A 23,541-nucleotide genomic window follows, 5' to 3' on the forward strand; every position below is an offset into this window, starting at 1 on the left:
ACCTTTTTGTCGTTCCATATACTATGATAAACACTTCCGACGCAAGCACTGAGGACACTGACAAATGAAATACATTTTTTGCACGTTAGATGCTGAACGTTTTATAAGCTTACGATCAAACATTATAATGAAAAGAGAAGAATGATTATTACCGCTTCTCGTTAATTCTAATGTAATACAGGAGTGTATCTCATTCCAATTTCCCCCTGCGCCACACTGCAAACACAGTCTGGGGTGTGGAGAGGTACCCTGCTATATAGATATAAGAAGATGTGGTATGAGTACCAATGAGACCGTACACTCTGCATCCAAGAGAAACGACAAAACATTCAAGGCTTTCCATCATATTGCACTAGGAAAGGAACAAATATCACCAACCAAGTACTTTATATTCAGTCACCAGGTCAAGTTTGGAACTTATTTTGTAGAGATGCCGGAACAAATTATATGGAAATTATCTGTGAAAAAAGTTCTCCCACAGCATATTTCCTGTGATATACTCATTATATAACTGGAACTTTTTTCACAGGAACAAATTTTGGCTCACATAAACGTTTAAATGGGTACCAACCTTCACCCTTACCGGAACAAATAGGGTAATCACAACCTTGAAAGAAACACTGTAAAATACACAACCTTGAAAGAAACACTGTAAAATGTCAATTGAAATGGCCTTACTCAAAAGGCATATTCCAGTTTCTATTTGCACGTGGTATTCTGGTAATTCGTTTTGTCAGATTTCTCCAATGCTCAAAATCAGAAAAAGACTAGTCAATGACATACAATGACAAAGTTGACCTTAAGAATGATTATTCATGTTTCCCGTAGTTCCAAAAAAAATAATCTTTTAAATGACTGGACTAGCATTCCGATTGTCCATATAGTTTCTATAAACCTCGGTATTAACTAGCCCGATCGCTCACGTGGCCTTTTGACCATGTGAGCTAAAATTGATCGGTATTTTCTGTCGGATATTAATAGGGCGACCTTCACACGGACAGTATTCAATATTTATAGTGCACCTATTATCTAATACTATTTAATAAAAAATGCAATGAAGTTACGTCGATACTAACATCGAGGTTACTGCAATATACAAATAACAGTTGGCTTGGAAAATACCTACTACTTGGTAAGAAGAATTAATGAATCTTTTATGTGGAGGGATAAGTGAAACAGCTGTAATACGGTTGTGTGTACACGTGATTAAAACACCTAGCCTACCTTTTATTTATATTTTGACAGCACCAATCTTAGGTAAGAAATATTTACATTACTATTAATTCATTATAAATATTGATGCCAATTAATAATAGAGGGAAAAGAAATTGAAATAAATGAAAGAAAAACAAAAAATGACAAGAAGACAGTTTGTAAAACGTGTTTAACTAGCGGCATCCTTTCAATCACGTGTATTGATTAAACCAAAAGATGTATATATATATACAGACAGAGAAGCATGAAATAAAAAGATAGCATTAGGGATAAAGTTTGATATGTTTTCTAAGGAGAATCAACATCTAACATTTGTCTACCAACTGTTTTTGAAAAAATGATACCGGTTAATTGGCGAGAATGTCTTTAATATAATATTAACAATACATACATAACGTATACAGAGTGTATAATACATGTAATAATAGACTGTTGAGCAGCGGTTTGTCAGTCATTATAAAAAATCATGACTGGAAAATATATATGATTATAATTAATTGTCTCTAAAGAAATATCCGTCTTTTTTAAAGTATGTTTACATATATATATACACAGATCATCTTTAATTATTATTCAACAATACACCTGTAAATGTGTATGTTTAGTCATTTAAAAAAATATATCATATGGCTATATTATCTCCCATATGATTATTTTGCACAGAAAATTGTTGTTCATATTTATATTTGGAAAAAGTCGCCTAATTCGATTTGACAGAATTTGTTTTTGTATAATAAAAAATAATCACATATAATATACTGCTATTTAAAAATTGTTGTGTGTTTGTTTCCTGTGCAGTTTTTTTTATTTACACATGTTTCATATCAATTGTCTGTGTGTTGCGTATAGTGTTTATAATAATATCGTTTGTTTGCTATATGCCCTCCTGTGGCCCTAATTTGAGGAATAAAAATATTTTATTCTATTATAGTCTTTATTATTAAACTTTATATAATAAGATTTTAACAAAAACACAGTGATAATCGGCTGCAAGGGCGGATCAACCCAGTTTTAAAAGCCAACCCAGGATGAAATGGGGTTCCAACCATATGTCCCAGTTCAAATGCATTGATGGTCCCCCAGGACCCTCCAATCAGCTGTATTAAGTTATTTGAGAGTTCTTGACAAATTAAATAAAAAAAGAGAAAAGGATGTACTTACACAAAATGAAAAATTTTAAGATAACATTCCTAATTGTTTCCTTGGTTCAAAATTGTGTAAAAAGCTTTTTTTTTCTAAAAAAATATGCAAATTCTTAGAATCATATTTTTGTAGGATATTAATGAACACAAATTCATTTACTATTACGAACTGATTCCTGTTGTAAAAAAATAGTGGTTGTCCACCATTTACGAAAATACCCACATTGCTGGTGTAAAAATAAATGAAAATTGAAATCCTCTAAACATTTGTTTCGTATGCATCAGTCTTATTACTGCCTCACAAAAGCATGTGCATGCAGGGTCCTTGTTGACATGAGTCGACATTACACCAATTTAAGCATTCATTTACAAGTAAATTTGGGGAACTTTTTTGTATTATCTCAAATATCTATTGAAAATATCTTTCAATACTTTGTGTAAAATAGTATCAAGTTTTTTTCCAACAACAATACTTGAGAATATGATTTAAAGTTATGCACACAACTCTTCCAATCTTTCCATCAATGATTGTGATTACTTTGATTGACAGATGTATCTCAGAAGAATTAAATAATTTCCAAGAATTTCGTAAGCTGAAGGGTGATTTTAAAAAGAAAAAGAAAAGTGAAATAATAATGAAATCGAGGTTTCTCATTTTAATCTAAGTTGCAACCATTTTGATTAGACATATGATTTTATATCGCCCCTTATTATCTGGAACTAATAGTCCAAGTTATTATCTACTATTTCATTTTTATAGAAATTGTGTTTGAGCATGATCAATAAGAAAGAATAATTGTTACAATGTACTTGAATTTGACTTTTCAATAAAGAAGTCGGCGATTCAGCTTTTAGTTGCAAACTTTAAATTATGCAGTTTTAATTCTATGGTTGATGTTTAATGTCATATATAGTCAGGACAAGCACAATCGACAATACATCAATATATAATATGGTCATTCAAACGGGAAAACAACGGTCTAATCTATATAAAAAAGAAAAAGAAACGAGAAACACGTATGAACCACATCAGCAATATGAATTTGATGGAACAATTGTGTTTTCCAATTAACATTACAACAATACATTTGAACGTTGCTATATTTGTAGGTAACATTCAAATTCTCCGCATACAATTTAGAAACCCCAAAGTGTAGACAGCAGCTTTTTCACAAAAAATCGTACGAGTTCAATTACTCGTAAAGTCGTGAACATTTTTAGTCAAACTTACGATCAATTTTGATTGTAAGTTTTTTGTGATAAGAGCCGCAGGTATGTAGAATTATCATCATCTCCGGATACTCAAATCATTTCTTTTTATTTGCCAACGTGTTGTTAGTTAATTTTCGACTTCTGAGTTTGAATTTCCCTTTGACATCTTTCACCTCTCCAATCCGAAGCGTTTTTTTTGTGAGGTGCATACTAGATTATAACTTGATGCACTTTTAAGTCTGCCTCTTATCAGTTTACTATCCTTTAAATTAATCTTACGGAATATGTGTGAGGAGGGGATAGAATTAAAATGTCTTGAGCCATCTTCAATCTTGTACATTTTCATCTCACTTTATCTTTCTCGCTTTTGTTCTTATAAAAAAAGGTGAGGTATTTATCTAACTGTCTTAGTGGAAGCTACTCCCCTTTTCCCGGATGGATTTTGAGAGGCAATTGGTTTGATCCCCGATTAAATCAAATACGAGACTAAGTTGGTATCTGTTTTTCTTAATATGAAATATAAAAGGCATCATTTATATGAGTTACTTTCGGCAAAAGTTTGAGCAATGTACAGCTAGATGACATTGTGAAAAATCCAATCTATTTATCCTACCTATGAAAAATTCAAGTAATATGTCAATGAAATAAATACATGTACTCAGAATTTCAAGTTACAAAATGGTGTGTAGGTGTACAACCATTCTTGTAAAGAAAATTACATAAATTGTGCATTATGCATGAATCTAGTATCTGTTCTATAAATATCAACTAGAACACACCCGCGAAATCGCGGGCATTCAGAGCGTATTTGAAAGGATGTAAAGTGTTGTAGGAAGAGTTTTGTAAAAGATTTGATTTCAGGAAAAGTATCAAAAGTCATAGGTACTTGGGGACAGGCAAATGTTTTTTTTTAACCCTCCTCCTTTATTTCCAAAATTCCCATTTTTAGCTCACCTGGCCCAAAGGGCCAAGTGAGCTTTTCTCATCACTTGGCGTCCGGCGTCCGTCGTCGTCCGTCGTCGTCGTCGTCCGTCGTCGTCGTCCTGCGTTAACTTTTACAAAAATCTTCTCCTCTGAAACTACTAGGCCAAATTTAACCAAACTTGGCCACAATCATCATTGGGGTATCTAGTTTAAAAATTGTGTCCGGTGACCCCGCCAACTAACCAAGATGGCCGCCATGGCTATAAATAGAACATAGGGGTAAAATGCAGTTTTTGGCTTATAACTCAAAAACCAAAGCATTTAGGGCAAATCTGACATGGGGAAATATTGTTAATCAGGTTAAGATCTATCTGCTCTGAAATTTTCAGATGAATCTGACATTCCGTTGTTAGGTTGCTGCCCCTGAATTGGTAATTTTAAGGAAATTTTGTTGTTTTTGGTTATTATCTTGAATATTATTTTAGATAGAGATAAACTGTAAAAGCAATAATGTTCAGCAAAGTAAGATCTACAAATAAGGCAACATGACCAAAATGATCAGTTGACCACTTTAGGAGTTATTGCCCTTTATAGTCAATTTTTAACCATTTTTCGTAAATCTTAGTAATCTTTTAGAAAAATCTTCTCCTCTGAAACTGCTGGGCCAAATTATTTGAAACTTAGCCACAATCATCATTGGGGTATCTAGTTTAAAAATTGTGTCCGGTGACCCCGCCAACTAACCAAGATGACCGCCATGGCTATAAATAGAACATAGGGGTAAAATGCAGTTTTTGGCTTATAACTCAAAAACCAAAGCATTTAGAGCAAATCTGACATGGGTAAAATTGTAAATCAGGTGAAGATCTATCTGCCCTGAAATTTTCAGATGAATTGGACAACCTGTTTTTGGGTTGCGGCCCCTGAATTGGTAATTTTAAGGAAATTTTGCTGTTTTTGGTTATTATATTGAATATTATTATAGATATAGGTAAACTGTAAACAGCAATAATGTTCAGCAAGGTCAGATTTACAAATAAGTCAACATGACCAAAATGGTCAGTTGACCTCTTTAGGAGTTATTGCCCTTTAAAGTCAATTTTGACCATTTTTCGTAAATTTTATATATCTTTTACTAAAATCTTCTTCTCTGAAACTGCTGTGCCAAATTGATCCAAACTTGGCCACAATCATCTTTGGGGTTTCTTGTTTAAAAAATGTGTCCGGTGACCTGGCCATCAAACCAAGATGGCCGCCACGGCTAAAAATAGAACATAGGGGTAAAATGCAGTTTTTGGCTTATAACTCAAAAACCAAATAATTTAGAGAAAATCTGACATGAAGTAAAATTGTTAATCAGGTCAAGATCTATCTGCCCTGAAATTTTCAGATGAATTGGACAACCTGTTTTGGGGTTGCGGCCCCTGAATTGGTAATTTTAAGGACATTTTGCTGTTTTTGGTTATTATATTGAATATTATTATAGATATAGGTAAACTATAAACAGCAATAATTTTCAGCAAAGTAAGATCTACAAATAAGTCAACATGAACGAAATGGTCAATTGACCCCTGTAGGAGTTATTGACCTTTGTAGTCAATTTTCAATCTGCTTCCTTTGTTTAATATTCACATAGACCAAGGTGAGCGACACAGGCTCTTTAGAGCCTCTAGTTTGTTTTCTATTAATTTCATTATGAACACACATTTATTGTACATGTATTATGAACATTCCAGTCAGGAGCCAGTTCAGTGGTTCAATGATATTTGTTTTTCGTTCATTTTTTGTACATAAATAAGGCTGTTAGTTTTCTCATTTGAATTGTTTTACTTTGTCATTTCGGGGCCTTTTATATCAGACTATGCAGTATCGGCTTTTGCTTATTGTTGAAGGCCGTAAGGTGACTTTTAAATGTTAATTTCGGTGTCATTTTGGTCTCTTGTGGAGAGCTGTCTCATTGGCATTCATACCACATCTTTTCTTTTTTGTAAAACAGTTAGTGACTTTAGAATTTCAGAAAAGGTATCAAAAGTCATAGGTAATTTGGGACAGGATAATTGTTTTTCTAGCCCGGCTCCTCCTTTTTCTCTTTTAATTTTATTGACACATGAATAATTTTAGCGCTTATCTGTATATTATGAATATCCATAAAAGGGGGGATCGGGGGCAGAGGCGGATTTAGGGGCCCGCTCCCCCTTTTCTGGAAAATAATTGGTTGCTTATATAGGGAAGCACTGTGGCAGGACCGGAGCGGCCCCTCTCAGGCAGTCAACGGGCCCCTGCGTATGAAAATTTCTGGATCCGCCACTGCGGAGGGGCCCTGATCCCAATATCCCGGGCTTTAAAACATGAAATCCCGAGGTTCTGAATTTATTATACAAATTGAATATCTCGACATCCCGAAATTCGAAAAAAGAAATCCCGGATACCGAAATGGTCAATCCTGAAATTTTGATCTAAAAAAACACCCGTTCCAGACGTCCCGAAAGTGTATTTTCTTTTTACAGTCAATTTTCAGTTTAATTATTAATCCACAGCGGTAATTGATATATATTTCAGACCCTCTCTATTAAAAAAACCCTGTGACTGCCGTGGATAGTGAACTTGAAAATGATATCAGACAGAAAATACACTTTATTCGTAGTATATGTATTTGTTTCAAAGTAAAAAGAAAAACGCAAACCGGAGGATCTAATCTGACTTAAATTTCGTCCAATGACGGATATAAGACAGAAAATACACTGTATTCGTAGTATATTAATGTATGTTCAAAGTATACAGAAAAAACACAAACCGGAAGTCTAATCTGACTTAAAATTTCGCCCAATGACGGAAACATATCCGGACGTCTTTTTTCTCGTTTTTCACCCAAAATACCTCAATCTGAATAATCATATGAATGGATGACAAATGCGATTATGCACTGTACCAATAGGACACAGAGGCATGATGATTAATTTATTGTGGAAAGAAGAGAAGCGACACCCAAAATAAGGTCTTCTCGTTTAATAGTATAGATGAAGTCATTGTTAAATGGGAGTTGTCTTCCTTTACACGTGATTGTAGTTGGAACAACTGCAAATATGTTGTAATGCAATCTTTATCCTTCAGTGCTAATAAGTACTTTGATTTTATTAACCGGATTTTTGGAACAAAAATGTCGGTTATTAAATTGGGAATGAACCGTTCAACCAAAGCTTTTAAAATTTTAACATGTTGTTACTGACAACTATATGAAGGTCAAGTTCAATAATGGTGATTTCGACTTTTATCGTTCAGGAGTTATCAGTTATGGTTCTTGAAAGATTGAAAAATGGAGTTTCCAGTCATGTCCGTGCATTTACGCATGAACTGTTCTACCAAAGCTTCCCAAATTTTAATATGTTGTTACTGAAGACAAAATGGAGGTCAAGTTCAATGATGACGATTTTGACTTTTACCGTTCAGGAGTTATGGTTCTTGAAAGATTGAAAAATAGTGTTTCCAGTCATGTCCGTGCATTTTCTCATGAACCATTCAACTTAAGCTTTTGAAATGTTTATATGTTGTTACTGATGACAAAATAGAGGTCAAGTTCAATAATGACGATTTTGACTTTTACCGTTCAGGAGTAATTTGGTTCTTGAAAGATCGTAAAATGGCGTTTCCATTCAAGTTGTTGCATTCTTATGACTCATGAACCATTCAATCTAAGCTTTTCAAATTTTAATATGTTCACACTGATGACAAAATGGAGGTCAAATTTGATATTGACGATTTTCACTTTCACCATTCATCAGTAATGGTTCTTGTGATATTGCCAGGACACAAATAAATGTTAATAAATCCGGTTTGCTGTCGTTGTGACAGCCTCTTGTTCTAGAACTAAAACAAATCAAAATTGGCCGATCTATTTGTTCAGAATGTCTTTTTTGATTTTTTAAATCTAGCAAATTGTGCAGAATTTATCTTTGTTTCAAATAAAGAATACTTGGCATGAGCACATTTTTATCCTGTCCAGTGCTGTAGAAAAAAATCCCATAACACTTATTGCATATAAGAAATTCACCATCACTGGAAGTTGACCAATCAAATTATTTTCACCTCTTTTATATCTGTGTATAAGCTTTAGTAACCATGTAATCTCAAGTTTCTTTGTTTGGCCTTTTAAACATCTTTTGATTCGAGCGTCACTGATGAGTCTTTTGTAGACGAGACGCGCGTCTGGCGTGAATATAAAATTTTAATCCTGGTATCTTTGATGAGTTTATTTTCAAAAATATTCCATAAAAATCACAAAAAAATAATGGTGCTTTGAAATACCCAAGATATATGTTTATGACCAGAAATGTGCTACTGCAATGAAATGTAGGAGGGTGGTAATGGTGGTACCTTCATGACGAATAACGGTAAAAATTCTTGCCAAATGACGTTAACGGTAATTTTTGGTGCATGACGATAAAATGCGCACTTTCTTTTAGATGATAAGAAAATCAACTAGTCGTCCATAAAGTATTTGAACATTTATAATACAGAGCATCTATTCGGTAGATAATAATTATCGGTACCGTAATTTTTTGGGGGATATTTGAGACCTCTGATTCGGAATCACGATAATGATATTTTGACGAATCACGGTTAAATTTTAACCAATTTGACGCTAACGGTAGCTGAAAATGACCGTTTGACGCCTAGAGCTGGTTGTTCATCACTTGGTTAAATTTAACCGTCTGTAAAAGATAAACCAGGGTTAAATCATTTAACCTACGGTTACTTAACAAGGGTTAAACTTTAACTGAGGATTTATGTTCCCACAGTGCATTATTCCTATGTCTTATTTCCTTGGACAGCAATATTTCAATATGACAGAAACACCGTCCAGCTCAGACAACAAAAGGTTAAAAAAAACCTAATCATAGCAAAGATGAGGAACTGAAAGTGCAACATTAAATTGAGAAATATTATTATATTTTAAATTCCAAACGAAACACCACAAAACAACAAACAAAAAAGGCAGAAATTTGGCAAATTATTGCTCCCCAGAAACTTCGTGCAAAGCATTATCATTGATTGTTTCATAGCATTAAATAGAAAAAGGGGATTTTGTGGCAAATAAAATCAACATGTTTGTGGAATATCCACAGACTTTAAAAAAAGATGTTGGTTATAAATTTTTAACACAGATTTACTCGTTTGTTGTATGATGTGCTGGCATTTATTGTTTCAAAAAAGTCGAGCGCACACTTATCTAGAAGGTGCGATTTTATTGGTGCATATTTATATTTGTTTTAACCAACATCTTGTCTTAAGAATATATCTTTGCCTAGCACTGCATGCAATAATCCTCTCTCCACCAAGCACCGAATTGCCAAATTTAAGGGTACACTGAGAAAGTAGCCTTATATTTTCTATAAAGTTTCCATAGGTCAACACAGGGTACATAATCCTGAAGGGGATCAAAATGTTTATTTTCAAAGTCTGCCCCCCCCCTTTTCCCTCTTATAATAAGAGATAATATAAGATATATTTTATTTCCAATAGTGGACCCATTACGGGCATAATCAGTACATTGATTTTTTTATCACACAATTGCAATAAACAAAAATAAAAATAGAAATACGTTTGACAAAAAACGTGAAATATAAATTGAGTTAATAATACATGTTGTCACATATCAAAACCTGTATGTTTAGTGATTATTGACCATGCACCAGAAGCAGCATCAAATCCATTTAGCAAAAACAACTTTGAGTTAAGTTCTTCCTCATGGCTGATTCATATGAGCAAATAGTATTGTTGTTCATATGCAGGATCGGGTCACCAAGGGCAGGTGCTTATAAAAGGACACACAAGCCTCTTCACGGAAATCTGAAAAATTTAAACATTTTACAACACAAGCATAAACTAATACTTAAAAAAGTAACGACCTAGGGAGCCGACCTTTAACATAAAAAGGGGGGTATTAGTTTGTTTGCCCGAGTTCAACACTATCAAGAGTCAATCAATCAAATATATTTCCCCAAACATATAACACTATGAGGCATGGGAAAATCTGGATTCATAATATTTTAATTTTGTCATCTGCTTGACCAGAATATTTTTTTCTTCATATTAGGGATCAGAATATTTTCATAAAAAAAATTACCCCCTTTTTTTTTAATTCAAATTGTCGTTCCCTAAACCAAGAAATTGTATATTTAAATATGTAATTCCTCGCCTAAACACACAGCAATACGAAACCCCAAAAAAAATCCAATGTTTTTAACTATTAATAAACCTGCAGACATAGACAAGTCCATATGGAGAAGCATGGATCAATTAAATGAACTCTGCTGGATTTGTAAAGTTTGTTGACTCTCGCGACACGTGTTGTAAAGTGAAAGTAGTCCGATTGTGTATGAATTTATCCAATGTCAATGGCAATATTCTGGGTCAAGTTCAAGTTTAATAATTAGGGCAAAATGAGAGGGATGTGAGATTCCAGTCTTTTTTTTTACAGAAAATTGGGGCTATGAAAAAAGACGAAAATAATATGCTCGAAGACTCAGTAAAACCTCGAACGACGATAGTCCCCCGTATTATTTTTGGTCCCCGATCATCTACAAAACCACTGACTGCACCAGCTGGCACACCTACATAACGATACACACAATGTCAAGTTCAAGTCTATTTACATATGCTTTATAAGGGGGAAAATATTCAAATAATATATTAACTCTGACAAGATTCGTGATACCCTGTCTATAACCCCAAAATGAGTAAGTATTTCGAAAATCTGGTTCATCAGGTTAGGGGGGCCTAGTTCATTTTCATTTATCTATAATATTGACCTATATTCTCACATATTGTCCCAGATTTTTGACCAATAAAACCAAAGACATATATATTATCCTCTTGCTAATTTTATTATAACATCATAAGCAAAAATAGTAACAACAGGATATTGAATGTTTATCATTGCTCTAGCAGTTTAAATAGTTACATGTATAGTTATTTGCAGGAAAGAATATACATTGTAATCAAAAATATACATTGTAATCAAGAATTGTAATCAAAAATATACATTGTAATCAAGAATATACATTGTAATCAAGAATATACATTATACTCACTGTAATTACAAAATATTTCTTTTTTACAGATTAATAAACATGGAGTCTGGATCTGCTGATGAGGATGCAGAGAGTCTGTTCCAAAATCTCAAACTGAAAAGAAAGCGTTTGAATCATTTAATGACTAATGATAGATATTTCAAATCGGACACTGGTTCAACAACGGATGGTTCAGATAGTGGATACATTAGTAGTGAATGTTTAAGTTTAGATATTAAGAAGATTAAAGACAGACAAAATATCTTCAAGCCTCCACTCAACACTGCGGCTAGACCTTTAAGACCAAATAGTACCAGCTGCCATGTCAGGGGCAGTATTTCATCTGTCTCATTAGACCAAAAAGATTCTCATGCTTCAATTTGTGTCAAATCCCCAAAAGGAGACAAGTCATTTTCACAAGAAGACCTGTCAAAATTGTGCACTTTGCCATCATCTCAGTATGTTTCTGTACCTGGATTGTTCATTGTTCCTGGGCATAAAAATATATTAGGTCATCCATTGACACCTTGTCCAGTAACTCTAGCTCAGGAAGGTGATGGCAATACACAGCAGCCTGAAGTACATCTTCTATCAGCCCTTCCTAAAGGATATGTCTTAGCCATGGTGCCAGAAAGTAAGAGTTTGGATCTAGTTAGTCAGGGTTGTAGACCTGTTGTGAGCAATATGTCCAAAAGCTTACTGGCTAAAAAGCTGAACCAGAAACAACAAAATAGCCCAGATCTGACATGTAATAAGGAAAAGAAACAAGATTATTCTTTTATTCATCATTATATTAACAATGAATTTGAATATAGTGGTGTATTAAAGGAGAATGAAACAGATTCCTCAAATACAACGACAGATAACACAGACTCTGATACCTCAGACCAACTACTTTGTGCTATCTGTAATGACAAGGCTTCTGGGATTCATTATGGCATGGTTACATGTGAAGGGTAATATATTATTAATTTAGCTGTACATTAGTTATAACCTCTTGTAAAATCCTCTGATAAATTAATTAAGAAAAATTGAGTTCTGTTTAGGCTTTCTGAAAATAATATAAACTTTTCCTAAATTGTAAACAGAATGTTCATTATTGTGATTTTTTTTAATTCACAGGCCTAATTATTTTATACAAATGATTATGAATTATTACATAGATTGACTTTTTCATTTGCCATGTTTGCATCATCTCTGAAATTTTGTGGCAAAATTAAACTAGACAAGTGAAAAATTTCTGTAATTCTGTAAAAATTTTACTTGACATGAAAAATTTTATGGAGATATTTCATGTATCATGTGTATTTTATAAGATTTTTCACATTTGATTATTTATTACTGTACTTATCTGAAAGGTTTAACTCTTTAACAATATCAATTGCTAAAATGTTTCACCAAACCATCTCTAATAAACTAATCAACTGGTGTTCCAGTTTAGCTCAGACATTTGTAGCTAGTGAATGGTTGTTAGTATGAAGCAAATGTAATGTAATAAAAAACTTACTGAATGATTCTTTTGAAACTTTATTGGGGTGAAAATGCTTGGAATAAAACACATTTATATGAAGCCTGTTGTAATTAAATTATTTTTTGTTTGTTTTTGTAGATGTAAAGGATTTTTTAAGAGAACTGTACAAGGAAGGAGAATCTATAAATGTTCAGGAAAAGAAGACTGTGCCATGAATAGACTGCTTAGGAATCGATGTCAATATTGTAGATTTAAAAAGTGTCTGAAAGTTGGAATGGTCTTATCAGGTAAAGTTTTGTATACCTCCTTTGTCTTTATCATATATGTACATTATGGCATGAATGGGCACTTACATCAGCTGAAGAATTATCAAGAGGTTATTAAAATGCATTTTTTTTTTAAAAGCTGTGAAATTAAATGTACTGTGAAAGATGATACTTGTAAACCTGAAGTTGAATGTTCAATAGATAAATGATCATCAGATGTGTTAATATTACATGTAGCTATAGGCCTTGAAAAAATAGAAAGAAAGGATCTGTTAACTGCAAAAATGGTCAGATAATTGACTTGAATCATTTTACACACGAGTAGTCAAGCTAAAAAAAATCATTAGATATTTCTTAGGAACTACAGTAGAAGGATTTCTGAAATTTGGTTTCAGGGTTTATATAAGAGTTATGCTGTTTGATGCTTTTTCAGATTCATCACTCAACACATCCTGTTTATCAAATGCAAACACTAACAATGTACATCATTGTACACATGAGTAGCCCAGTTGAAAATTGTCTTTACATTTTGCTCATGGACTACAATACAAGGATTTCTAAAATTTGGTTACAGGGTTTTTATAAGGCAGCTACACCATGTGAAGCATTTTTAGATTCATCACTCAACAACTTCCTGTTTACCAAAATATTTGGTATCAGTTAACATTTTCACTTGTTGAAAATTTGTTTTTATTTGATAAGTTTACCAATATCTGAAATTTTCATACTACCATTTAATCATACACACATATATATATATATACTTGTATATGATATAAAAAATCCTAAATCATGCACAGGTCTATATTAAACTTTTAAAGCAAATACAATATAGAAACAAATGTAAAAAAATAAAAGATATTAACTTGACCATTTATGCTTTCTCTAATAAAGAATTCCATTTCTCTATTTGTATTTCAACTGAATATCAGGCTGAAAAAATAACAGTTGATCAGCTACCGTAGTTTATTTTAGTAAAAATCATGATTTCATGGAGAACTTCTTTCATGTGCTACAGAAATAAGTTATTCTTTAGATTTAGGGCAGAAACCTGAGTTATCCATCACACTTTGGTTTTTTTTCTGTCACGTTAAAAAAATGATACCAGCTGTTACATTTTAAGATATTGTCTGCAAAATATAGCATTGTCCAATCAAATATCATACTGAAAAAAAATCTACAGTATCTGTCACAACTCTTGCACCAGTTAAAATCAATACTATCATTGAAAAATTCAGAACAAGAAGTGAAAAATCTTTATGAGCACTCCTTCAACAAGGATTTTAGAAAAATCACCTTTCTTAAAAACACACTCCAGGAATTGGCACAGTTATCTAAAGGTGGAAGAAAGATACTTGAAATTGGGGAACTTATAATTACAGACAAGAATAACTATAAGGCAATACTAATATTTTAATTGTCTTGTATCTGAATAAGAAGTGAATTAATTTAAGAGATTGCTAAAGATAATATCTATTTTTAATAGTTATTTGCTTTTATTTGGAAAACTAGGAGCTAGGTCAAAAGGGTAAATGGAAAAATGTATCAGCATGACAAAATTAATCTTCCCTGAAAAAATGATAACCCTTTTTTGGAGTAACTGCTCCTGAAATGTTGAATCTTTCTGGGTTTTTTTATCTAATAAACATAAAAAGCTGGGTAAAATATGTGTGTTGTAAAAATGATGAGCAACAACCATAGAACATGCATATATACAAGTTGTTACTATCAACTTTACATAACTGTTGGAATTGGTGAACATAATTTTTTTTTTTTTTTTAAATTTTCTAGTTTGTTATTTATAGGGTTATGGTCCTTTTAATAGTCATGATTTTTACACTAAGTATATGACTATGGATATCCTTGTGCATGTTTTGTTACAGAATCATTTTATTTGCTTCTGATTAAATGCCTTCAAAATGTCCCATTTTATTCCAAAACTGGCTTAACATGTGCTCTTGGCACAACTATTTATTTGTCATGTTAATGTACATTGCATGAATTAAATTTTGGTTTGTTTATTTTCAGCTGTTAGAGAAGATAGAATGCCTGGAGGAAGAAACTCAGGGGCTGTCTACAACTTATACAAGGTACAAAGCTATAAAGTTTTAAGCACATTGTGATTTCTAGCATCCTTAATAGCTCAATTTCTCCTGCAATTTGCTATTTCACTACACATATCCAGGCAATGAAGTGAATAGATGGGATATTCCTATGGTATACAATTATTATGCTCTAGTATTCTTTAATATCCTGTTTTATCATATTAAAGTCATTAGTAATGATGATATGACTGTTAATGTTGCAGTTTAATTTTTTTTGCCTCCTTTTGGGGTTTGCATTGAATTAAGTGAAGAACATTGTATTTCAGAAATTATTGTGATATTTTTATAATCTTAATGCAAAAAAATCAACTTGGTGAATAATGCAGTAAATACATTTGTAAGAATTCAGATTATGGTACATGTATCTGATACACAATGACATGCGTACACAATATAATAAATTAGTCTCACACTTCTGTCCATTCTTCAAAAAAAGCATTTACAAATACATGCAATAATCTCTGAATTTATAGTTATTAATCTTTCAATCAGTTTAATTGAGGTCTGGAGCTGGCATGTCAGTTAACTGCTAGTAGTCTGTTGTTATATATGTTTTATTGTCATTTTATTTATTTTCTTTTGTTACATCTTCTGACATCAGACTCAGACTTCTCTTGAACTGAATTTTAATGTGCATATTGTTATGCGTTAACTTTTCTACATTGGATAGAGGTATAGGGGGAGGGTTGAGATCTCATAAACATGTTTAACTTAGCCACAATGTTGTGCCTGTCCCAAGTCAGGAGCCTCTGGTCTTTGTTAGTCTTGTTTGATTTTAGTTTCTTGTGTATAATTCAGAGTTTAGTATGACGTCAATTATCACTGTACTAGTATACATATTTTTAAGGGGTCAACTGAAGGACGCCTACAGGTGCGGGAGTTTCTCCCTACATTGAAGACCCATTGGTGGCCTTTCGGCTGTTGTCTGCTCTATGGTTGGGTTGTTGTCACTTTGACACATTCCCCATTTCCTTTCTCAATTTTATCTCGTAAAGCAGAAAAAAAGACCATCAATTCTAGCCTTTCTTTTTATTGTAAGATAATGCTAATAAAAGAGGAGGTATGGTCAACCACTACTTGTCCCGTTTCATACCAAAATATGGTTTTTATGCCCCACCTACGATAGTAGAGGGGCATTATGTTTTCTGGTCTGTGCCTCCGTTCGTTCGTCCGTCCGTTCGTTCATTCCACTTCAGGTTAAAGTTTTTGGTCAAGGTAGTTTTTGATGAAGTTGAAGTCCAATCCACTTGTAACTTAGTACACATGTTCCATATGATATGATCTTTCTAATTCTATATATAATGCCAAATTATAGTTTTGAATCCAATTTCATGGTCCACTGAACATAGAAAATGGAAGTGCAAAGTTCAGGTTAAAGTTTTTGGTCAAGGTAGTTTTTGATGAAGTTAAAGTCACATCTATTCGAAACTTAGTACACATGTTCCCTTTGATATGATCTTTCTAATTTTAATTCCAAATTAAAGTTTTGACCCCAATTTAGGTCCACTGAACATGGAAAATTATAGTGTGAGTGGGGCATTCCTGTACTATGGACACATTCTTGTTATTATTAAAAATGTAAAAAAAAACATCATCTCATATAATTAACATAAGATAAGATAAAAACTGCTAAAATTTCTCAATATACTATTTAAAATTTTAATATTTATTGTTTTTACTTAAGGTTAAATACAAGAAGTACAAGAAAAAACAAGATGTGATGTCTTTATACAAAGAAGAAGTTGGAAAAGTTAAATTAATTGAAGATCAGGGACCAAAAATGTTGGGAAATAATGATGAATCAAGTGTTTTACATCATGGTGACAGGAAGGACATATCATTTGAGAAAAAACAAGACATAAGAAGTGAATATGGAAACGAATGGTCAAGGAAACAACAACATTTGACTGCCTCAAAAAATAAATACATATGCAAAATACTCAATTCTCCACATGAGTTGTCAACTAACACAGGTAGTCAACAAAATCAGTTGCGAATCCTTGAAAACATGGTTCAGTGTATTCCACAAGATGAGAAAGCTTATGACTCAAAGTCTTCTTATGGCCATGCAAAACAAGATTATAACAGTTCAATTAGTTCTGATAGTTCTTCTTTTACTTCGTTCACTCCAGGAATGTTTGGTTTAAATAAAAACTTAACATATCCTCCCGGAGCCACTCCAATCACAAGACATCAGGAAAATGCCGTTAAGAAGGACTCAAGTGTGTACTATGATCACAGCACTTTTCACAGCACTAAAAGTGCTAAATATTTATGTGTTGACCAGGGTGAAGATAGCTCAAGTTTAAAGTCCCCCGTGACTGACCATGATTTATCATTTGAAGACTTTAACAGACCTCACAATATTTCAAAACCTTCTTTTCCCTTATGCAGAGAAGAGGGTGAAGGATACATACATGATGAAATTATTTTTAAACAACCACCACCTAGAACACACCAAATCAGAACCAGTAAAAACAATGATAGTACCGATTTACATCAGTATGGTCAATCAAGAAGTTCATGGGAAAATGCCAATTTCCCACTTTCCGAAGACCATCTTAACATGTTCAATAGAGGAAAATCTTCTAAGCACCATCACCATATCTCCCAACATGCAGGACGGTCTTCCAAACATCATCGTAAAATGGGCCTTGATTTAACCAAAATTCCAGGAAATAGGGATATAGCATATGATCCTACCAGTCTTTGGGTGAACACCAACAAAACATATTCCCAATCTGATGTAGATTTAACAGACTATGATTCCGATAAAAAGTGTAGTTCCTATAGAAAGCATAATGTTGAATGTAGAGTAGCAACCAAAAAGACATCAACTGTTACAAAAGACAAGTCTGAAAAGAGTCATTGTCAGTATGGTGCTGACGAAAAGAAAGATTCTGAGTGTAGTTCCCTCTTGGGAATAGATTTATCTAGTCATTTGAACTCAGACTCAAGTTTATTACAAAAAGAAGGAAGTTCTGATTGTACTGGCAAAATAAGTGCCCAGAATAGCTTAGATTTTGATACAACTAATAACTTTAGTGTCTTGCCTCAGTATGACAGTCATATCAAAGTTTCAGAGAGCCATACTGCCACAGATGAGGATGAAGAGAGTGAAATCATTAAAGACAGCCACGAAAATAACAAACCAAATTCAAACATTCAAAAGCTATCGCCCTGGTTCCAAAGTACAGGACACATACAAAGTTTCATAGGACAGAACGATAACAAATTATCTGAAATTCTCAGTTGCCTAAAACACTTAAAGGTTGAGTTTGATATCAGCATGATTAACGACTCAGCTGATAAAGTCATGAAAAACATGTGTGATGTTGGGGACAATTTTGTAACCAATTTAGTCACGTGGACAAAACATCTTCCCTTTTACAGTGAAGTTCCTACCGAAGTATATTCTCAGCTTCTAACAGAAAAATGGCACAAGTTAATTATCTTATTAACATCAGCTCAACCAATTCTAAGAAAAGTTGAGATGTCGGCTACCTTTGATGTATTTCATCAACAAAAGTTGGAAAATGTGAAATTTTGTTTGAAAAAATTGTTCAAAAAGAATTTGGGGACTGGTATTATTAGTTCCAATATGGATTTGTTTATCAGACATATGTGTAAAATCATGTTTACATTTCATTTATTGCTGTTGAAAGAAGAGGAGTATGCATGCTTGCAGGTCATCTTATTACTCAAACAAGGTAATAATGCTTTTTATATTCTTTTCTACAAAATTTCAGCCTTAAAGATTCTCTTCCTTTTTATGCTATCAATGTCTGTCTAAAACAATTTTTTTTTTATCATATCCCAATTTTCCTTTCACAAATGTTTTATGTTAATAGCTTTAAAGAAGTAAATACAATTCAAGTGTGAATTTCATCATGCATGTAACAAGGTGGGTAAGGGGAAAAAAGGGGGGGGGGTCAGATCCTCTGAAAACAAAGAATACTAGTAAGGAGTATAAACATAGTGATTCAGATTCAAGTTTGACTATTTAAACCCCAAATAATATACTGTTTATGATGGGCCTGTTCACTAATAGTTGTTGCTATTGTTCATTATGTTCATAAGTAATGTACATTCCTTTAAATTTCCTCAAAATTAGTTGTAAAAAAAATTGATGGTAACTTAATAGGTAAATTTATAGCTTTAAATACGAATTACAGTGTATATTCAATTCATTTTATGGCAGCTTATAGGGTAGGAAACAAAAATTAAGTACATTTAAGGCTAAGAAAAATTCTCGATTTCATATTGGATATCACAAACCAAAAGTGATTGATTTGCACAATCTTCCTTAGGTCAATTGTAGCAAAGAAATTAAAATTTTCCTGAATATGAAGAATTAATGTGATGTGGAATGATTGCAAATTATTAAGACAACAAGAGACGAAAAAATTGTGGATGTTAGAAAGATCCATAGGTCAATGAATTGCTTCAACAATGAGCAAAACTACAATTCTATTGAAAAGGGAATAGCTTTTAAACAATTATGACAACATGGCATAAAAAAATATTTTCAAATGCAGTTTTTGCTTATTATGTTTTATTCGTGTAAACAAATACAATGTTTTCCAGGTGATGGGAAAAGAAATGAAATAGTTGCCAGAATTCATGATCGATATGTTGAGGTGTTGAAAGGTTTTACTGGGAGTGGTCATGGAGATGTTGCAGACCATGGTCAGCGCTTGGACAAGTTATTATTACAACTCCCAGAAATACAGACAGCTTCAGATATTCTAGTGGAAACAAAAATGATTTATATTCCATTTTTTCTGAATTTGTGAATATGTATTTGTTAAATCCACAATTTACCAAATGTAAACTTAATGTATATATACTTACAGCCAATTGCATTGAGTGTGTATACGTAGGGAAAGGTAATAGGTTTGGTTAGCTTACTTGCTAGCTGAGCCGTGAAGTCATTATTAGGTTAGGTAAACTCCCCTCCTTTAAGAGTAGACTAGTCGGACAGATAATCAAACTATCTGTTTGTAGGACTAGAATACTTTGAAAGGAGGTTAGTACACCTTACCTAATAATGACTTCCATGACTTCACGGTTCAGCTAGCAAGCAAGCTAACCAAAAGTATTACATTTACCTATTCACTTAATGCAATCAGCTGTAAACATCATCAGACAGTGAAACTGTCTTCATGTATATACCATATAAACAATGACTAGCTACATGTATGAAATACATTTAATTTTAGATTTTGAAAGCTTACCTCTATTAATTTTTAATTCTGCAAAAGTCTTAGGTTCTTTTTGCACAACTAAAAATTGATATTGAATAACTCTTGTGTAAGACTAGATTGATGTATTTATATACATGTATCATGGAAAAACAAAACCCCAACAATTTAATTAATTTTAAAACCATAATTTTAACCATTTAAGTTTTTCTATATGTCAGACAAAATAAATATCAGCTATCTCTTTTTCTGACATCTTTAAAAACCTAATAATTATGTTGTAAAATTTTCATATTTAACCAAGTGACCAGTCTTATCCAGCAAATTGTTTACAATTAGATTCAAGCTGGTGTACTATCAATTGACCAATGGATCATGAAATGTACATAAGGCATGTTGAGGCAGGATATGTTATTGTAAATACTTGGAAGTTCATGAAAGTTGGAGAGGCTAGTTTAAGGGGAATTCTTGTTGTGATTTATATGTTATCTGTAACTTATTTATGAAGTAAGTACCGTCATGACTGTAATTGTGCCTTACTGTTGTTTACATTTCTTAAAAAAAGGTTTAATCACACCTGTCAACTGTCACTATTTGGGGGGAGCTCCCCCATGTGGGCTCCCAAATCAAAATTTTAAAAGAGGCATTTTGTCCACAATTTAAAATAAAAACAATGAAGTATACCATGGCTTTAGTATTGCTAAAGTATAAAGAAGCAAATAAACAACATTCAAATAAATTTGAAGACCCCTTTAAAGATTTTGTAGGACTATGATAGCCATATTGCACATAAAAACCCATGGGTATTTTCAAATGTTGGCAGGTATTGTTTAATAGACTTCATCTTCATTTATCAGTAAAATATTCCATATTATGCCCCCAATCTATTTTTTATCTAATTGCATTCAGCTTGTCCTTTCATCAGTTCGTTGGTTCTCGCTACAAATATTTCTGTCACAATTTTCTCAGGTACTACTGAACAGAATAACTTCACATTTGTTCACCAGCTTAATAGTAAGTAAGGAGTGGCATAGTGTGGCCACTTTTTAGATCTGACTTTCATCTACCTCCTATTTTTTTTTATGCTTTAATGAAATGAAATACAATTGGTAACACTTTTCTCAAGTATGACTGAACAGAATGACTTCATATTTCATGTATTCATGGGGGAATGATGCTTAGAGCAACAACATGTTAAATCTTAATTAAATTAGTTTCTTATTAAATAAGAACCCAATGAACAAATTGAAAATGCAAAATTCATTGTTAATTTTATCCTCATCTGGACCTTTAGGCCAATGTGAACTATTTTCAGTTCTAAATAAAACAATTTGAACAATTGACATTTTCCTCATCTCCTCTGAAACTTATTTGTCGAACTGAATAAGCAAACATGGCAGAAATGATATATGGAAGCAGACACACAGTCAAAATGGGTGGGTGCCCCCTAAAAATTTCAATAAAAATTTTACTGCCATTTTTTTTCCCTTTAAAATATGGTTTCCTGATTCTCAGGTGTAAATCTTATTCCATTGTTGAGCTTCAACCAAAAATTTTTAAACATGTATAAATCATTTCATGATGTATAAGTTTGAGTTCCTACACAGGTGATATAGTTCTGTAAGTGTTACTGTGCTTATCCAGTGACCTTTGGGGTATCACATTAGCAAAGACCAAAACAGTTTACCAAATTGCAGTCAGATTTCTACTCCAACTAACTGATCAACTGGTAAAATATTTTAGCAGATTGCTCATTGAAATGTTGTTAGTATGAAGTGAGTGCTGTAAAATAAAAAGTTAAACTTACCATCCAGATCCAGTCAGTTGATACCTTTGTCAATCATTTATAACACAAATAATATCATACTATAGTATGAGTCACTGAATAAAATGGTCTAACTTTAAAATGGAAACTTCTATCATAAATAAATATTATAAATGATTAGTTCAAAACATTGTTTTGTAGGTGTATATTTTATAGCTTTGTCTTCTAAGATGAAGTTATTGTGCAATTGTGATTCGAATAACATTTTGTTTACAAATTACTGATCTGCTGGCAATAAAGGGAAATAATTTACATTACAAATAATCAGCAAAATTTTGTTCTGTCTGACAAATATCAAATTTCCCCATTTAATTTGTTTGTAACATTATTTCTGTTATTATTTAACTTTTATCCTCTGTTCTAAAACGAAAGATGAAACTTATTTAATGATGAAAGACGATTAACAGCTGTTTTGCAAAATGTTGAATTGTTCAAGGTATAAGGGATTGTCTTCCAAGGAGCACAAGATATCTTATAAGCGGTATTTTGCAAAACCTTTCTAATTTGTGTTCTACATGCCCTTCAACTTCATACTAATTTTGCATTTCATTTTTTTTTATGAATCTTTTGTAGGTAAAATCATAAGCCTCGTATCATTGATTAAATTTTATGTGTACATTTAAACTCAATATAAATTATTTCCCTTTAATGACAGCAGATCAGTAATTTGTATAGAAAATGTTATTCGAATCTCAATTGCACAATAACTTCATCTTAGAAGACAAAGCTATTAAATATACACCTACAAAACAATGTTTCGAACTATTCATTTATAATACTTATTTTTGATAGAAGTTTCCATGTCAAAATTATACCATTTTATTCAGTGACTCATACTATAGTAGGATATTATTTGTGTTAGAAATTATTGACAAAGGTATCAACTGACTGGATCTGGATGGTAAGTATAACTTTTTATTTTACAGCACTCACTTCATACTAACAACATTTCACCTGAGCAATCTGCTAAAATATTTTACCAGTTGATCAGTTAGTTGGAGTAGAAATCTGACTGCAATTTGGTAAACTGTTTTGGTCTTTGCAAATGTGATACCCCAAAGGTCACTGGATAAGCACTGTAATAGGCTTTTCATCTTGACCCAACTT

The 23,541-nt window shown here is 32.6% G+C and overlaps 1 protein-coding gene across 2 annotated transcripts; it reads left to right on the forward strand.

Moving 5' to 3' along the window:
• The first annotated feature begins 1,168 nt into the window (after positions 1 to 1,168).
• On the forward strand, positions 1,169 to 22,344 carry LOC134706798 (uncharacterized). Of its 2 annotated transcripts, none has more exons than XM_063566088.1 (6): positions 1,169 to 1,257; positions 11,614 to 12,519; positions 13,173 to 13,321; positions 15,329 to 15,390; positions 17,090 to 19,115; positions 19,993 to 22,344. In XM_063566088.1, the coding sequence occupies exons 2-6, from the start codon at positions 11,624 to 11,626 to the stop codon at positions 20,199 to 20,201; spliced, it is 3,342 nt and encodes a 1,113-aa protein (XP_063422158.1). In that variant the 5' UTR covers positions 1,169 to 1,257; positions 11,614 to 11,623; the 3' UTR covers positions 20,202 to 22,344. The 2 variants fall into 2 exon arrangements, with proteins under 2 accessions (XP_063422158.1, XP_063422159.1); XM_063566089.1 differs by lacking the exon at positions 1,169 to 1,257 and adding an exon at positions 10,888 to 11,230.
• The last annotated feature ends 1,197 nt before the right edge of the window (positions 22,345 to 23,541 follow it).

This window comes from Mytilus trossulus, chromosome 2 (genome assembly GCF_036588685.1).
Source record: "Mytilus trossulus isolate FHL-02 chromosome 2, PNRI_Mtr1.1.1.hap1, whole genome shotgun sequence".
Taxonomy (NCBI): Eukaryota; Metazoa; Mollusca; class Bivalvia; order Mytilida; family Mytilidae; genus Mytilus; species Mytilus trossulus.